The 18,826-nt window shown below is 33.9% G+C and overlaps 1 protein-coding gene across 1 annotated transcript in view; it reads right to left on the bottom strand.

Annotated features, from left to right (window-relative positions):
- LOC149802494 (ADP-ribosylation factor-binding protein GGA1-like) overlaps window positions 1-18,826 on the bottom strand; it is a 78,936-nt gene that overhangs the window by 49,924 nt on the left and 10,186 nt on the right. The window contains exons 3-4 of the mRNA XM_089951524.1: window positions 9,368-9,466; window positions 5,706-5,864 (exon numbers count right to left, since the gene is read on the bottom strand). Coding sequence (XP_089807650.1) covers window positions 5,706-5,864; window positions 9,368-9,466 — 258 coding nt within the window. The remainder of the gene's footprint in view (window positions 1-5,705; window positions 5,865-9,367; window positions 9,467-18,826) is intronic.

The following is an 18,826-nucleotide window of genomic DNA, read 5'->3' as shown; positions in this document are numbered from 1 at the left end:
AAAGATGCTAAATCTTTCTATTTGTCAATGTTCATTTTAGTTGCATCAAAAGTCAATCACTGCACTCTGACGTTAGTTTATTTTGTAAATAATATCAGCTCTTTAAAAGCTGAAAGGTGTTAATCTTGTGGTTTTTTTTAGCCATGAAAAATAAAGCCATTAAGCCATCTCAGCATTTGTGCTAAATGTATTTTGTTGATCAAACAACAGCAGAATGATGTTTGCCCATTCAGCTGTCATAAACAAGCACCTAACAATGCTGTGATTGATAAAAAATATTCTCACATTAATTTATAAATCAATAAATTTATGTAATTGCTAATCATCCATATCAAACAAGAAATTACGTGGCAATGATTTATAAAAAACATTTTTAAAACATGAAAGTACGAACACTTGCTTGTGTCTTGGCAGTGTTATCAGACAAATGACATTCAATTAGTTGTATATTCATTACAAAAATCATCCCACTGTTTGTTAACAACTATTCTTGCTGTTGTCATTCAAGCAAACAGGTGTCAGAGTGTCAATTTGTGGGTATATGCAAATGGATAGTGGTACACAGAAATGTAAAGCTTTTACTTTTAATGAGAATCCTGAAGGCCCAGAAAGGATTAAGTCCAAGATAGTTTCTGGTCAAATTCTGTAGGCAAATCAGCAACATCTGTATAAATTTAAATGGTCTCTATGTCAGCATGCTTTTTGTCTAATATTAAATTCTGTTTACAGGGTTTAAGAAGGTATTTATTTTAAACAATGGCATTAGTTTTATATAACCAAAAGCCCTCACTGCCTGGATGATTTGTCACATTTGGTCAAAATATATTGAGTAGCTTTTGAGAAATAGTTTAATTTTTTCACTTGTAGTAACATAGCCATATTTAATATTAGATCAGAATCATCTGTATATATTTGAAAGTATTTCATGACAGAATGCTTTCCATCAAGTTTGGCTAAAATCTATTAGTATGATCTGTGCTAAATTTGGTCAAATTGGTCCAGTGTTTAAGGAGAAGTTTAAAACGGCAATTGCTAATAGATGCACAATGCAAGAGGGGCTCGTTGATATACAAGCAGCTCACAAGACCTTGCAGACAGAATAAAAAATGACAATGTAGATTTTAGTGGCATTAACCTTTCACCTCTCAGCCTCAGAATCAATAAAGTACTGGCCCTGCCCAACTACTTAAAAAGTCTGAAGAAAATTAGGTCAGGGAAACTTGACTTGTCATGCTGAAAGGAAAATCAGTTTCAGCTCATGACCTTCAACTTCAGCCTAGCAACAATGGAAATGAAAGGCATCTGCCTTTACCTGACGTTTGAGAAAAAAGACTGCACAAAAATGACTAAAAACACCTTTATTTTTTTACAGATGTACATATGGATATCTCTATGGATCTTACCTTCCCACAACTTCAGGTAATAAGGTTGCAGTTGATAGAAATTTTTACATTTTACGGCCTGTTATTTGAATCAAATTGCCTATTTTTGTGTTTTAGGATATTCCCCGAAACATCTTGACTGTAGTTTCTACCATAATTGTGCCAAAAGAAAGCTGTGGGAAAGTTCTCTGACCAGGAACACTGCTTGATTGATAGCTATGCAACAATAGCTGTTTATACAAGTTTTCAAGTCAACTTTTCTGGTAATTTGGTCTAAAAATAAAAGCAGAGCTAGTGGATTGCTGTTATTTAACATTAAATTGTAAACTTATACAGCAAAATTGTCATGGCAACAAATTCTTCCTGTAGATTTTTCACACTGACAAATTTTGATTTTTCACCAACAGACTGACAACCAAGCACTGCTTGGTTTCTTCGAGCCTTACACAACGATATATGTTGGAAAGTCAGGTGCTGATAATCAAATCTCTGCCACTCTGCTAGATCAGTGGACATAAGGAAGAAGACTGCTCCCCTACTTAAAAGAGATTACATTCAGTATGTTGATAGGATTTGGTATGCAGGAAGAAGACTGTTCCCCTACTTAAAAGAGATTGTATTCAGTATGTTGATAGGATTTGGTATGCTTTTATTACAACTTAGAATGTCAAAGTATTGTCAGATGTATAACGAACAAGAAACAATTAGATTAGTTAGACCCATTTCAAGCTGAAGCAAGTTTTGTAGCGCATGCGATACTATCAGTACCTAACAAAAAGTCTGCCCCATCCTCTAGAGCTATGCATATTCTAATCTGCAAAACACACACACGCAATGAAACTGAAGGAAAATGGCATTTAATAGGCTCTACCAAAAAGGTTACTGAGATCAAAGAAAATTCATTCATTTTTACTTACCAAATCAAGCTGATAAAGAGAAAAAAAGAACATGTTGAGGGATAACTTGCACATAACTTGGCAAAACTGAACACATTTCTGAATGAAAATTCGTCTTAAAATAATAATACAAGAAAAAAATAAACATTATTTAAATAAATTACTCAAGAATTAGTGTGAAATCTGTGCATGACTGAATTTTGTATCAAATGTAATCAAGATTCCTTTCATTGTATGTATGAAAGGGACCAGAGAGATGATCCAACCATCAGTCCTACTTTAAGCAAGAAAGTTTTCTTAGAACACTTCCCAGGAGAGAACATCACACAATGTTATCATAAAGAAGTGTAACAGTTGTTAGGTAAGGTCATTTATCACAGAAAGTACCCATCATCTGTCTGAAATTTGCATTTTAATAGCTAGTGAACATTCTACACAAAAAGTACCCATCATCTGTCTGAAATTTGCATTTTAATAGCTAGTGAACATTCTACACAAAAAGTACCCATCATCTGTCTGAAATTTGCATTTTAATAGCTAGTGAACATTCTACACAAAAAGTACCCATCATCTGTCTGAAATTTGCATTTTAATAGCTAGTGAACATTCTACACAAAAAGTACCCATCATCTGTCTGAAATTTGCATTTTAATAGCTAGTGAACATTCTACACAAAAAGTACCCATCATCTGTCTGAAATTTGCATTTTAATAGCTAGTGAACATTCTACACAAAAAGTACCCATCATCTGTCTGAAATTTGCATTTTAATAGCTAGTGAACATTCTACACAAAAAGTACCCATCATCTGTCTGAAATTTGCATTTTAATAGCTAGTGAACATTCTACACAAAAAGTACCCATCATCTGTCTGAAATTTGCATTTTAATAGCTAGTGAACATTCTACACAAAAAGTACCCATCATCTGTCTGAAATTTGCATTTTAATAGCTAGTGAACATTCTACACAAAAAGTACCCATCATCTGTCTGAAATTTGCATTTTAATAGCTAGTGGACATTCTACACAGAAAGTACCCATCATCTGTCTGAAATTTGCATTTTAATAGCTAGTGGACATTCTACACACAAAGTACCCATCATCTGTCTGAAATTTGCATTTTAATAGCTAGTGGACATTCTACACAAAAAGTACCCATCATCTGTCTGAAATTTGCATTTTAATAGCTAGTGAACATTCTACACAGCAAAAATACATAAGTAACTGTGAAATTCACACAAAATTTCTATTTATGAAATCTGATAATATTTCTTTGAATAAAGTCAAAATCTCCTGGCTGGAAAGATACCAGAGAGGTAAAGTTATAATTTGTTTGTCACACTACCCTCATTAGAAACAAATTTCAAATGTAACAAAGTATGCATCAATATATTGTGCAAATATTCTGGAAAATTCTAATAATGACAACTCAATAATTTAAGGCTTTGGACTGATTTTATTCTTTAAATGACTACATGCATATTTTGGAGTTTAGCTTGGACATGCACACATTTCTAACACACCTTGAGTTTTGAATGTTTATGGACACTAGCTAATGTAATATATGAAATCTAGAACTGTATTTTCTTTCTCTTTTAATTTTTTCAAATATATTTCCAAGTTATTTCCAAAAGGAAATTGTTATTTTATTTAGAAACTAAAATTTTTTGTTTTTCAATCATTTTAATAAACATGTGAATCTGTACCTCTGACTATAAAATTGGTCTCAATTTGGATGGTATTCATATTTTTATATTATAAGGTTGTTAGATAAGAATTTTAAACAACTTTTTCTTTTGTAAATATTGATTTCTTGTGTCTAGTAGTTTCAAAATACCAGTAGTATGGTACACCAGTGAAGTACTGTAAATAAAGATTCTGAACTGAAATAAATACTAGTAGTATGGTACACCAGCGATGTACCATATATAAAGATTTTGAACTGAAATAAATTCCACTAGTACAGTACAACAGCAAAGTATAAAAAGATTCTGAAATGAAATTTAAGGATCATATGATTGACAAAAGATCTGGCTTAGCTATCAAAGAATTTCTCATTTGTTTCCCTTCACATATTTTTGACAATGAATATCATCAGACTAAATGATGTAAACAAAATAATCATGGATGACTCTCTCTCTTAGGATAAGCCCACCCACCCCAAAGCCAAACAAAATGTCATACAAAGAAATCATCTGTGAAGAGTTTCACTGCTCTCTGTATTTTTGCTGTTTAAAATAGTTGATAACCATTAAAGTGCAAATTGTAGAAAGAAAAAAAACATGTACACTGTTTACAATGTATTGGACTGTCTGACCTGCAATTTACAAGCAGACTGGGACCTACACTATTTGTCCATTTTTGTAAAATTAATGCTTACTGGGTAGCTCATGATTAATACACTAAGATGTCATCACATTTTAATAAAGTAGAAAGAATCTCTACAAATCCAGGAAGAGAATGAATCAAAATGACAAGTTTGTTAATTCTGTCATGTTAAATTACAGAATTATTTGTTATGTTTATTTTAATGACTGCATAAACAGTACGGTAAAGGACCCTTGTAAATCTTGGGCAATTTATAAATGGCATTAAATGCTTTTTATTACAGAAAACTAATGAAAATTAACCCGAAGTTTCTTTGCGTATTTGATATTAGAAGTACAGGAACAACAAACCATGCCAATTTTATCAAATTTTTAAATCATTATGCAGCTCTTATTATATGGACCACAAGGGAAAGGGTACATTTTCCAGTACTACTCAATATAATGACCCTTACTTGGGGTCAGGGTATATTTTCCAGTACTACTCAATGTAATGACCCTTTCTTGGGATGAGTGTACATTTTCCAGTACTTCTCAATGTAATGAACCTTACTTGGGGACAGGTGACATTTTCCAGTACTACTCAATATAATGACCCTTACTTGGGGTCAGGGTACATTTTCCAGTACTACTCAATATAATGACCCTTACTTGGGGTCAGGGTACATTTTCCAGTACTACTCAATGTAATGACCCTTACTTGGGGGCAGGGTACATTGTTCAGTACTACTCAATGTAATGACCCTTACTTGGGCTCAGGGTACATTTTCCAGTACTTCTCAATGTAATGAACCTTACTTGGGGACAGGGTACATTTTCCAGTACTACTCAATGTAATGACCCTTACTTGGGGACTGGGTACATTGTTCAGTACTACTCAATGTAATGATGTTAAATACTCCAACATTTCATAAGTGATTATTCTAAGGTTTCAAGTTATAAGCACAGACTAGAATACATTATGTGATGGGAGATCTATGTCTTCCTTCTGTGCAGATGGGAAATACTCTGCAAACTAGCAAGACAGTATCACATTCTGTTTGAATACAGTTCAACATCTGGAACATCGCCTCTCTTTTGTCATCTCCAGTAAATATTTACCTTGTCCACATATGTAGGATCTTCTGTGATAATCCCCTGTTGTTTCAGCATTCTGTATGCATCTTCAATCTTTGGCTCTAAAGGCAGTCCTTTATACCAGCTGTAGATAATTTCTATACATTTTTTCTTCACTTTTTCTGTTGTTTTTGTACCCAGATACTGTCAAATAAAGGAAATATGTCATCATTTTAAATTGCATGTAATTTTGCTGGAAGGGTGTCAAACTATTCACAAGCTTGAAACAGCATTCTTTCAAGCATATGGGATAAGTACATATGTAAGTAAACTTTGCAAGAAATTTTCTAAGGTGACTGGTAATGGTAACTAGACCCCTAACTGAGAAAAAAATGTCACAAAACCTGAGACCAAAATTTTAACTGCTAAAGTTGGGTTTTCTGCACAAATGTAATACAAACAGAGGAATTAACTCTTAATGGAAAAGTGGCCCATTTTTAGCCCCTCAAAACCCGTAAAAGAATCCCTGAGCCTAATTAAAATTATATTAAGGATATCTGCTTTTGTCAACACTTACTCTGTAGCTTGAAATGATGTATTATGACGTCATCCATCATCTAAGTATACTGTCATGACTGGACTTCTGTCTCTTATGCCCATCCCTATTTTAATCAGTCCTTTATACAGATAATGGGGAAACTTTCTGCAGAAACCATTTGCTTCTGTCAGAGTGACATGACCTTTTGACTTCAGTCTCTTATTAAATAACAATGAGAAAAAGAGTGTCATCAATTGCACACTATATTCCCATCCCACTTTTAATTGGTCCACTTTCTGCAGAAACCATTTTTCTTCACTCACAGTGACATGACCTTTTCCCTTTTGACCCTGAAACCAATAAGTATCTTCCTTACATAAAGTGCAAGCCATCCACAAAGTTTGGGCCAGGTCTGTGATGCGGAATTAATGTTATTTTGTGGACATAATTTTTCTGCTTTCAGTCAGTGACCTTGATCTTTGATCTCTTGACTCCAAAGTTAGTGTCATTTTTTCTAACACAAAATGCAAGCAACCCACAAAATATGGTTGCAGAATGGAATGTAGAACTAACATTATCATGCTGAAAGCATTTTTGAACATTCTTTCAACACAATGACCTTGACTTTGATATTTCAAATTACACCAGATGCAAGCCATCCACAAAGTCTGGTAACCACAGACAATAAAGAGCTTGAGTTATTATGCAGAGATCAACTTTCTTCTTATAGTCACTGACCTTGACCTCTGATCTTGGTGAAAATATACAGGTTCTTCTTTATTCCTTTTGCAAGCTTTCTACAAAGTTTGGTTACAGTAAATGGTAGAAAACTATAGTTATTGCGCAGAAAATGTTTCCCTCTTTTTGCAAGAGTTTACTCTGACTTTTGAGCTTTTAGGTCCAAAATTAAAAGGGTTCTTCCTAGTGTAAGTACAAGAAATCTACAACATTTGTTAACTGTAAATGTTAGATCAAACTAAAACCCAAATTGGTCAGACAGATGGATAAGTGGACATCTTATGCTTATAAAATATTAATAACAGCAATAACAGTTCTGTGAAATAAAAGAAAAGCATATAAAAACCTAGGAAATCTTTAGTGAATTACAAATGGCCATTAACTGGCAATGCAGGCTTTCTGTTGAAGAAAATCTGTGTGAAACTTAATAACAAGAACCAAAAATATCCTCATACTGTCTGTCTTATTAAATAACTCTACATGTGATCATTTCACACAGCAGGCTTATGTAGCATCATAAGAACATATAGGGTTCACCTTAGCATTTTGAAAGTTGCAGTTCTTGACTCCTGACCTGAAAAAAGTTGGAAGTCACAGCTCTAAAAATAGGACACCCAATAATGATACTTTCCCACGCAAAACTTTAAAAACATTATGTATGTATTGTTTTGATTACATATATATCATTGTGAAATACTAATTATTATAGTAAAAGAATGGAAGAGTTAGGTAATTGAGAACAGTGGTAATTGTGGTTGTTTGTGATGTACAATTCCCAATGGCTTCACCACACCATTCTTTAATTCTGTATGCAGCCAGAAGAAAACAAGGAAGATACTACATTTTCTTTTCTACATGAATGTATTAATTAGCTTAATTCCATTTCAAATAAACCAGTTTGCCAAGACACAGGAAGAAGAAACAAATAACAATGTACCATTATTGTCATCTTTAAGCAATACAGCACAGCATAAAACATATAAAGTCTGGAAACAGATCTCAGTGCAGGATGTTGCATTTGCAGGTTCAATCCACCCACCCCACTCCTGAGTCTTACCAAAAACTTATTTAAAAAATGGTATTAGCAGCTGCCTTGCTTGGTGCTCAACATTATGAGGTTAGTGTCAGAACTGGTCAGTCTGCTGTCATGATAATGTGACTGGGTGGGACATCATGCTACATGTCTGCAGCATGATACCAAAGTGCTAGACATCACTATAAACTGCCACAATGCAGACATTGTTGCGATATGACTGAAAAATTCTTAAAGCTATGTTAAAATCCAAATCACACACATACACACACTCTTACTCATAACTGAATTCATCCAGGAATTTGGTGATATAAACTTGTTCACCATGCTTTAGTGAAACTGGATGATAAATACGGTTGGTAGAGTGAGAGGTAACAATCTCATCCAATGAAATGCAGGCTTATTTCATTAATATCTGTAAAATTTCTCTCATTATCAGACCTGTGTAAGCCAACAATCATGCAAGTTTATTTACCAAGCAAGAGTAAAATCTGATCGGTTTCCAGAGAAGTAAACAGCTTAGACAATCAATTACATGAATTTTTTAATTTTTGTTGTTGTGGTTTTGTAATTGAAGTCATATTTGTCAGTCTTTATGTCATGAACTCAAGTTGTTGAATTGTTTCCGTAGAAGGATCATTGTTTGCTGGGTTGTGAAATTCCTGATCAGTACCAAGCACAAAATCCACAAAATATGGTACCCATGAAAGATAGCGAAATAATACTTCACAAACCCACATAGATGAAACCTGTCTAGATCAAACATGTTCAACATTTTGACAAGTGAGACTTTTTAACAAGTTTGCTCAAAATCTGATCAGAAATATAACTGCTTGAGTATTCATCACCTCATCCAATCTGATGCAAAATCACATCAGTAAAAGGAACAGATCTAGCTCATAATCATACCCAACAAAGAGCTGATGACATAAGCCTATTCACTCAGTATGATCACAATTTTACAGAAAAAGTCTTGAGAGTGGTAAAAAACCCAACAGCTAATCAAATATAAGATCAGCTCAAAAACATGTTTGGTCATAAAAAAAGTACCCAACAAACTCATCCAATTACTTATGTTAGTTGAATTTGAACAAATATATTTACTGGAGAAATGAATAAATCAATGAGCTGACTGCCTGTGATAATTATATGTGTGTTACTTTTTTCCAAAACAACAGGCAAGGGTATTTACAACCTATTTTTTTTAAACTGACCCAAACCATCCCAAGCTAGATCAGGGCCTGCTGTAATTACTGATATCTCTGTCTAGATCTTTTGACATGTACTAATGTTACAGGTTTACAGTTTAGAATTCTGATTCACTGATAACACAGCACAATCTAGATACTTCTTTTAAAACACAAAAGCATGGAAACATTATTTCAAAAAACCACTTACCTTAGGAGACAGGACTTTTATAATTTCATTTAGGAAGCGAAATTTGCCAATTTCTTGATGAAACCTTTTCCCACATTGTTTCACACACGACTCAAGCACCTGCAAAAATAATGGGACATCATTAGCATATAGTATGCCAGATATAGGATACATTTATAAAGAAATGTTTGCAAGGTTTAATTTCTGCAACATCGGAAGTTAATTCATTAAATGTGCAAATTTAAATCTGAGTAATATTCTGTGTAATAAATATTGTAGAATATAAAACAGAAGTACAATAAGTACAAATTCAATATGCATAAACACTGTACTTAAAACAAAAGAGTTGTTTTTCAAAGTGAACAAATAAGTAGCAAAAAAAAATACCTGAATAATAAACTCTGAATTCACATTCCTGTGTGCATCAATTTCTCTGTCTATCCAACTGTTTTTATTATCAAAACTAGATGCATTTACTTTTTGCTGGCCAGTCAAGCAAGAATCAGGCTCATGTGCAGACTTGCACTTTGCACCATAGAAATTATCTCCCAGTGCCATTGGAAAAAGTACACAAATGATGTGTGTGTGATTTGGATTTTTAACGTATCTTTACAAATAATTCAGTCATATTGCTACGATGTTTGCAGTGTGACAGTTTATAGTGATGTCTAGCACTGGGGCATCATGCTGCTGATATGTATCACGATGTCCCGCCCGGACACATTATCCTGACACCAGGCCGCCCAGTCCTAACACTAACTAGCTAAGTGAGGCAGCTGTTAGTACCATTTTTCTAAGTCTTTGGTATCATTCGGCCGGGGATCGAACCCACAACCTGCTCTAACCACTAGGCCACAGGAGTGGTCTTACACAAGTGATAATCACATGCAAAATGAAACACAACACAGAAGGACAACTGACTTTTTGGCAATTTATGATGATTAATATGGAGTTCATATTCCTCCACTTCCCAAAATAATGGTACTGTTTTTCTAAATATGGTATACTGTGTATGAAAATACCTTTGTATAATATATAAAGGTAAATACCAATGGTTTCATTCCTGCAAACAGTTTTACCCATGGGTGCGTAGTTTCAGCCTTACTTATTTCAACAGTCTAGTTCACCCACAACAATAATGATGACCTTATTTAAAGAGGGTAAAACAATTAGTCTACCTTGAGGCCCTCATACAAAGGAATTTATTTATTTTTAACTGCATCGCTGAAGCCACTGGATATATTGGGTTTGGAAGAAGGAAACTGAGTGGGCATTTCTAATCTCAACTGGAATACTATTCCAGAGCAAAGTTCCAGAGTATTGGAAACTTTTTTAAAATAATAATTCCTTATTTGGAATGGGAATTTTATACTGTTTGGTAGATATGGAGCACAGGTGGGAAGTATTACCAGGTAGCCTATACTGGAATAGTGATTGTAAATATTCAGGAGCACTATTATTGGATATCCTGTACATTAATTTGGATTTTCTCAAAAAGATTCGGTCTTTAATAGGTAATATTTTTAACTTACCAGCTAAATTTTCCTCATTTTCTTAATGGATTGTTAATAGCCCAAATGCTCTTTTTTGAAGATGTGCCAGCTTTGCTATGTTTTTATCATTTGAATTACCCCATACTTTATTACAGTAGTCTAAACAGGGTTGTATGTAACTGTTATAAAATAGTTTTCTGTGCCTTCCAGGGAGAAAATGTCTTATCCTACTGAGAAGCCATAAACTTGAATTGACCTTTTTATTGATATGTTTGATGTGTGCAGTCCATGATAGGTTATTATCTATCAGAACACCAAGAAGTCTATCATGACAGACCATTTGCAAATTTTATCATTTGATGTCAGACATAGTTCATCACTATCAAGATTCATCCTTTTTTTGCCCTGTTGAGATAAGTAATATTTTAGTTTTACCAGTATTTACCACCATGCCATTGCATGTGCACCAGTTTTCCAGTTTGTTCAGGGCATTCTGTGAAGAAAGTTTGAGTTCATGCTTTGTGTTTTGGATATCAAAACACCAGCACTGAAGAACCAGGTTTTCCCCAAGTACAATGAGACCTCGCTATAAGCATGGTAGTTGGGAGCCATAGAACCCGACTGTGTTATAAGCAACCCGGTCAGTTAGCTGAAGAAAATGATGCATGTTCCCCAAAGATTTGCATGGGGGGGTGGGGGTGGGGTGGTAATAAATTTGGGCGGTAAAATACATGCTTCATTGGCACAGTTATCATCATAAATCAATGCAAATTAAATGATATACACACCTGTAGTGAAAACAGAGAAGGCATATATATTTTATTTTATTTAGAGAACCACGAATTGATACATATACATATATACTGTTTATATATACATGTCTAATGTTAGCAGAGTATCAACACCGTGTACTCTCTCGTGAATCTTGTCACACACACTGAATCCACAATACAAGTAATTACACTGAAAATATGCACACACAGAGAGATTCAAAATATTCAATAATTTTGTCACAGGTCATATAGGTCTGAATTCAGTAGAAAAACATAGCACAATCATGTAATGAATGACGAAGCACATGATTTACTTTTCAGTATCTCCCAAGTCGGTAAAAGTCAGTTTGCGATTTAAGCCTCCATTGTTAGCATTCATAAGCATAACCTTTTGTCCCTGCAAAAAGGAAACTTTCACGGCACAATTAACATGTTCCAGTCATGTTGGAAAATGCAAAAATCCATCTGATTCCATTTGGCACTGACTTCCTTTGAAGAAAGTTTTTTAGTTTTTATTGATGATCATAGTTGGCTTTCTTTGATGAAGGGTGCATGCGTTACTGAAGTCACCGCTAAAGAACAGCTTTGGAGAACCAAAGAAATGCATGTTTCTTACTGTGGCGGGAACATCAAATAAATGTACTGCATGACTGAGACAGATTTTTTTCCATTTGCTTAATACATTTATATTACAATTAGTGCTTCAAAAGTAGCTTCCATTGAAATTTCAGCAACTATTTTATCTGGGTACATTTTTAAAAAGGAATTGGCCATCGTTTGGTCTGTTCTAGTTACTGTTCCTCCCTTACTATTGATTAGACCAACAGGTAAGATGGTTTTTTTTTAAAGAAATTTTTTTTTATTTGTATGGTAGAGGAGTGATGTTGCCTTCCACTCATGTGTTAGAAATTTAACAAATAGGAAACAGGCGATAGAGATGCAGGTGTTCTGGTCTGATGACAGGGATTATTACAGAAAATGTGAGTGTTCTGAAGGATTTAATTCTGAGTAAAAAGAAGAATTTTGCTTACCATCCAATACAAATGTCAGTCTGTGTAAATATATTAATTACTAGAGAGTGGCCAAAAATCCAAAGAAATATAGATTACAAGATAATGCCTCGTCCGGTTGACCTCTGTTATCAGAAATGTCAACAACAACAAAAAAGCAGGAATCTCACAACATATAGTAATCATACTACATGTCAAGATAAGTAGATTATGATATAGCAATGCACTGTTTAGATAGTTTGTCATTATGGACAAAGAATTTGTTTATGTAACAATATATAAATTTCAATGCATTTTATAAGTTTGTGGCTTCCTTTCATGGGGCCTCTGAATTTCTCCACTCCGAATCAATGGTTGTATATACAAATTAAAACAGCCAACAATGTCACCAATAACAAAAATCACCAGATGGTATATTTTGATGCCAATAAGGAATAAAGATCCATGTCTGCGACATTGGCGAAGCCCTACGCGATCCCAGAATAAACTTTTTACATGTTATATTTTTGGTTCTTTTATGAAAAAAACCCCTATTTTTTCGTGTATGAGACTAATACATATAAAAATTTCAGGAGCTACGCCACGATCGTCTTATATTATTCATACATGATCTCTTCCCCACAATGATATTACACTTTTTATGTGTTTTGGTACTCTTAAAAAATAATTTTTTCGTGTACAAAAAATACAAATATATAAAATTTCTGGAGCCATACCACGACCGTGTTATATCCAAATTTGAGTTATAACAGAGCCTGCCATAGTGGGGTTCACACTGTACTTATAATTCAAATTCTCTCTGCATTGTCACAATACAGATGAGTCTCATTAGTTAGCTGTCCACTTTACATATGCAATCTTGAGCTGCAGAGGTAAGTGAAATAAAATCCATCTTCTTTCTTGCTATCCATGCCATGTGATGAAATTGTCTAATATGCTGAATGTTTCATAATTTATTCTGAATTGTCTAGAAAGTTAAACCTATGTCACATAATGCCATGCTAGCAAACTGGATATAGTCCATTTCAATTCTGAAATTTTAAGTTGAACAGCTATGATGACGTCAGTTGCACAATGTATGCATGAAATGATTGGTATGTTCAAGTTTTTATAATGCAGTGGGATTAATCTTGTCAGAGACAAATTCATGCACAAACGTAATTATTATAACAAACTTGTATAATTTTTCTTATGAACAAAATTTAATGCATAACGATATTGATTCATGTGCATGCAGGCATCACTGTATTCATACTTAAACACATCTCATGCCATTCACCGCCCTGTCATTAATTTTTAGCTGTTAATCAGGAATCATCAAACTCGGGGGGGTTCTGTCCAACTTGGTACTGTAGTCAACTGTGACACTTGTACAAAGGATGGTAAAAGTTTACTCAAAGTAAGAAGCCAAAGGTTCTGGACCATAGGGTTTGCAGGATAAGGTTTTTAAGGGAAAATTTGGCAGGCTGGGAGAAGTGGACCATGGTAGGTTGTTCATTTACCATCTATCAGAAGCTGTGGAATCAAAAATATCTCATGGCATCCAGTTAAAAATTAATTATACATTCATCCATTTAGGAACAACATCATTGTGTTATATCTGCTGTTGTGCTTGTGTACTTTAATAATGTGTCAGATTCATTCATCATTCAGGTAACTGTGTTAAGCGTTTTCACTAAAACCAACTCCACCCAGCTCCTCTCCATTCTACTTAGTATGTATTAAGCAAGCAAAAACCTAAACAAAGCCAGTAAAATGTGAAATACATGTCAGAATGACCTTATTTTGTTCAAAGTATATACAAATAAAGATGCATGCAATCACTAAGTCTGACAAGTCTAACATGAACAGAGTGTAAGGAATTAAATATAGGCACAAGATTTAATCTTTTACTGAATAATGACGCCCTCTGTCACCAAGCCATTTATTGAATAATATAGCCTTTCCCACAAATACTCAGTACTACCAAAATTAAGTCTTTGAACCCCAAACTATCACATATATGGCTGAAAGAATGAATCTATGATGCAAATCATTAGTTATTCATAGAATTAAAACAAATGACAAAAATTATTTTAAAAATATTTAAAAATTGTGATGAGCAAGTTAAAAAGTTAGAAAATTATAAAAAAGTAAATAAAAAATTGGGATGCTGTCTGAGTTTCAAACTGCAACCTTTTGTTTGGCAGCTGTGACACACAGAAAGACAAATGTCAGTGTTTATATAAAAGATGTTGCACCTCAATGTTGATTTCATGCTAGATTCACCACAACAAACAAGGAATTTCAAAAAATCTGCTAAAACCTTTGTTTCTTAATCAGTATAAATATTTAATTATTGCTCTCAAGAACACATTTCGAGATTCTTCACTGACAATGATTGGAAAGGATGGTGGGTTTTATGATTCTGAAAAGTCAATCACATTTCCAGCATAGAAAAATTAGCAGATGGATAAAGCTAAGCTTAAATCATACTTTTTCATATTGGTCTCTGAATAGCTTACTCAACAACAACGATCACAGTACATGGATATAAACATAAGAGTGAGGTGTGTAAGACAGACACATCATTTAACTTTCAGGTAAATCATTTGTCTTAATAGAAAATGTGTTTGGTTTAAGATTTACAGAATGCAGTACATACATTACAATACATATAATACATAAAAGTAATTTGTTAAACATCTAATTAGGAAAACTTGAGAACTGAAAGACACCAGACTTGTTTGAACAATCAAGAGATATCACTGCAGCTGCAGGCCCAACATAATTTTATCAGTAAATCTAAATTTTACTGAAGGGAGAAAAAAAATCAAAGTAATGATTTTCTATCTGTCACACATGCAAAGGACACATACTGACATGACTTTGGTCTTTCAGAAGAAAAGCTGAACAAATTTTAAGTGGGGTTTGGGGGTCCTCACCCAATAGGGTCTCGAAGATCCCAGCCAAAAATGCATTTTACATTCATAAAAAACTGCTCCTGTTGCAACTTATAATCATAAAATAAACCAAAATAATCATCTGAAAAACTAATAAACTTACCAAAAATGTTCAACTTGACTTCAATAATTTCCTAATAATTATTGTCACATGAATTTGTTCTCCAATACTATTGATGCTGAAGTTATTTCATGTGCATGTCAGCGTTCACATCGTAATTAAGTCACAATAATATATTATACTTCTCTCTTTTCATAACAAATCTGTAAAATAAACACCCAACTACATCAACTATATACGAATAATCCCATACATTCACTTGTCATTTTCTCCAATGGACACAACCAGTTGATATGCCAGTCAAGCTCTTTTTGCAGCTTTGGCAAAGATTTCTTTAGCTTTCCTTTTTGTCACCACTAACATTTTTGGTTCAATGTGAATCGTTTCTTTTCCTTCTCAATGAGAGCCTTTTTGCTTTCAAGCCACATGGGTTCATTACAAAGAAAATTAGGAATCTAACCTGTAACAATATAGCACAAGCAACATATTGGATTTCACCACTGACCGAAAGGTAAGATCTGAACAACTCCGAGCCTGTAGTTCACTGGTGAAATCCAAGACTATCCAAATGCAAATGGCACTGCTGGGGACAGTACTTGTCCAGACATCAAAATCGGCAAACAATTATTGCCTTTTCTCCAATATGTCACAAACTGAACAAAGTGTGTCAAGCTGTTTTTAAAACTGAACTATTCTTGATTATGACTGGCTTAAGCTGGAAATTAGCAGACGCAATTAGGTTAAACTAGCAGAGTTGGAACTACGGAGGGGTGAGGACTCATGTCTTCCCTTGTGTTATATTGCTACAGGTTAGACTCCTAATTTTCTTTGTAACGAACCCCTGTGTTTCAAGATGGTGCTTGTATTTAGTAACAAGCAGTGCACATATTCCGACAGAGGGCTACATATTTTCTCTCATGCAAGAAATCTTTCTTTTTATAGTAATTAACTGTAGTTTTTCCAGATGCCTTATGAGCTTCAATATTTCCATATGCAGCTTCTTTTGTAGGTGCAGTTTCAAACTCTTCCAACCACGATTACCATAATTCAGGTCTTTCTTGCAGAGGTCACAAAATGCGAGTCCTCTAGCATTCAGTTTTCTTATAAACTGACCAACTAAATTTCCGTCAACTTTTTGCTCAAGCCATTCCCATTTCCATATATTTTCCTTTGTCTAAACTTTTCATGTCATGGTCTCTCAACAACTTGGGACACCATGTTTTGCAAGCATGCTTCTTCTTTACATTGCTATGAGTTTCCATTACACAAAGAGTCACTGGATGAATTTAAACCATTGACCAATCAGAATACTCTTTAAAAGAGTCATGTGCTAACTAATATATGGAACAAATTATTTACAAGGGTCATTGTGGAATAGGACCGGACAGAATATTTTTTAAAAACCGGATTGGAGATGATATAAAAAACGGACTATATCAAGAAAAATCTGATTCAAGTCAGGAGAAAAGTGGAATTCCGTTTTAAAACAGACAAATCATGTCTCACACATACTAATAAGGTAACTATTTAAATAGTTTGAGGCAAATAAAATAATTTAACCACCCATTAATGGGCTTCACTGTATAAAGTTATTTTTGGCGATTACTTCAAGGTACACGTATCAATATTATGTCCAATTTATTCAATCTTTACATCACAAAATTACCAAAACTTTTTACCTTTTGTAAGCCTGTTAACTGTGAAATACAATTTTTTGCATCATATTTTACATTTTTTTAAATTTTTTAAAAAGAACACTAATTCTGCAGCTTATTTTTATTCTTTTCATGGATTTGATAACTTAACAAAAATGGTGATAAAGTTACAAACTAATGCAGTTCATATGGCTATGGTATTAGTCAATTATGTCCATGCATTTTTTTTTAGCTGTCAGGATTTCAGAAATGTACATACAGTACACAGGTTGTAGGCCAGAAAGTCACAGAAAAAAGTCAATTTGAATTTACAATGGTGTGAGTTAAAAGCAGGACAAGATGTCACACTTTGAATTTTGTAATGTTGCAGGTTCTTATATGAGCGACACAATTAACTGCACCACCTGCATTGAGATGTTACCATGATAAACAAAGTATCAACGATATAGTTTTAAATATTTTCAAGATATTTTATAGAAGTCTGCATGAAAATAATCGTATACAGTACACAGTACTAACAAAACAAACAGATCAGGGGCATGATTATGGGGCTGACCTGGAATTGGATTTTGGTGGATGAAATACCTCGACACCCAATACAAATTTAAACCATTATCAGATTTTGAAATGCAAACATTTATTTCAGCACAGATGCAGGTTCTTTCTTTTTTTAAAACCATTTTTTTTTAAAATTCCAAAGTCAAGAGTGCATGATTTTGTTTCTTATTATGTTCTCTGACACATGAACATTAAAATCATGTGTTCCAAACAAACTAATGAAACAGATTTCCTATGATATTCTTCACACCTGCAATAATATTATTAATAATTCACAGTTAACTTTCATTGCCAAAAAAATTACTGTATTTTTAAAAAGTTAGTTTACATCCAAAACATATACAGATTTTTTAAATATGAGTTTTTAATTCACACTCCCAATTTATACACATATTAAAAATAGCTTCATCAATCACTAGGATTTTAGAACTTGCATTGTAATCCTTTCTGACAACTTAAGTACACATGCATTTACATGGCTCATACATGATTTTTTTTCTCTCACAAGGCAGGAAGCTTGTCAAATACTGCATACAGAAAGTTCTAATTGAATGGCATACATAAAGTGTGTTGGATCAAGTAGCACATTTCTTTTGTAGACCTGATGGCTTGATGTACATCATGTCATCCTTTTGAAGACCTGATGGCTTGATGTACATCATGTCATCATTTTGTAGACCTGATGGCTTGACATACATCATGTCATCCTTTTGTAGACCTGATGGCTTGACGTACATCATGTCATCCTTCTGTAGACCTGATGGCTTGATGTACATCATGTCATCATTATGTAGACCTGATGGCTTGATGTACATCATGTCATCATTTTGTAGACCTGATGGCTTGATGTACATCATGTCATCATTATGTAAACCCGATGGCTTGACGTACATTATGTCATCCTTTTGTAGACCTGATGTCTTGACATACATCATGTCATCATTATGTAGACCTGATGGCTTGACGTACATCATGTCATCCTTTTGTA

Source organism: Sinohyriopsis cumingii, chromosome 3 (genome assembly GCF_028554795.1).
Source record: "Sinohyriopsis cumingii isolate HCF-2022 chromosome 3, ASM2855479v2, whole genome shotgun sequence".
NCBI classification, from domain to species: Eukaryota; Metazoa; Mollusca; class Bivalvia; order Unionida; family Unionidae; genus Sinohyriopsis; species Sinohyriopsis cumingii.
This window is presented reverse-complemented; position numbering and strand designations above follow the sequence as displayed.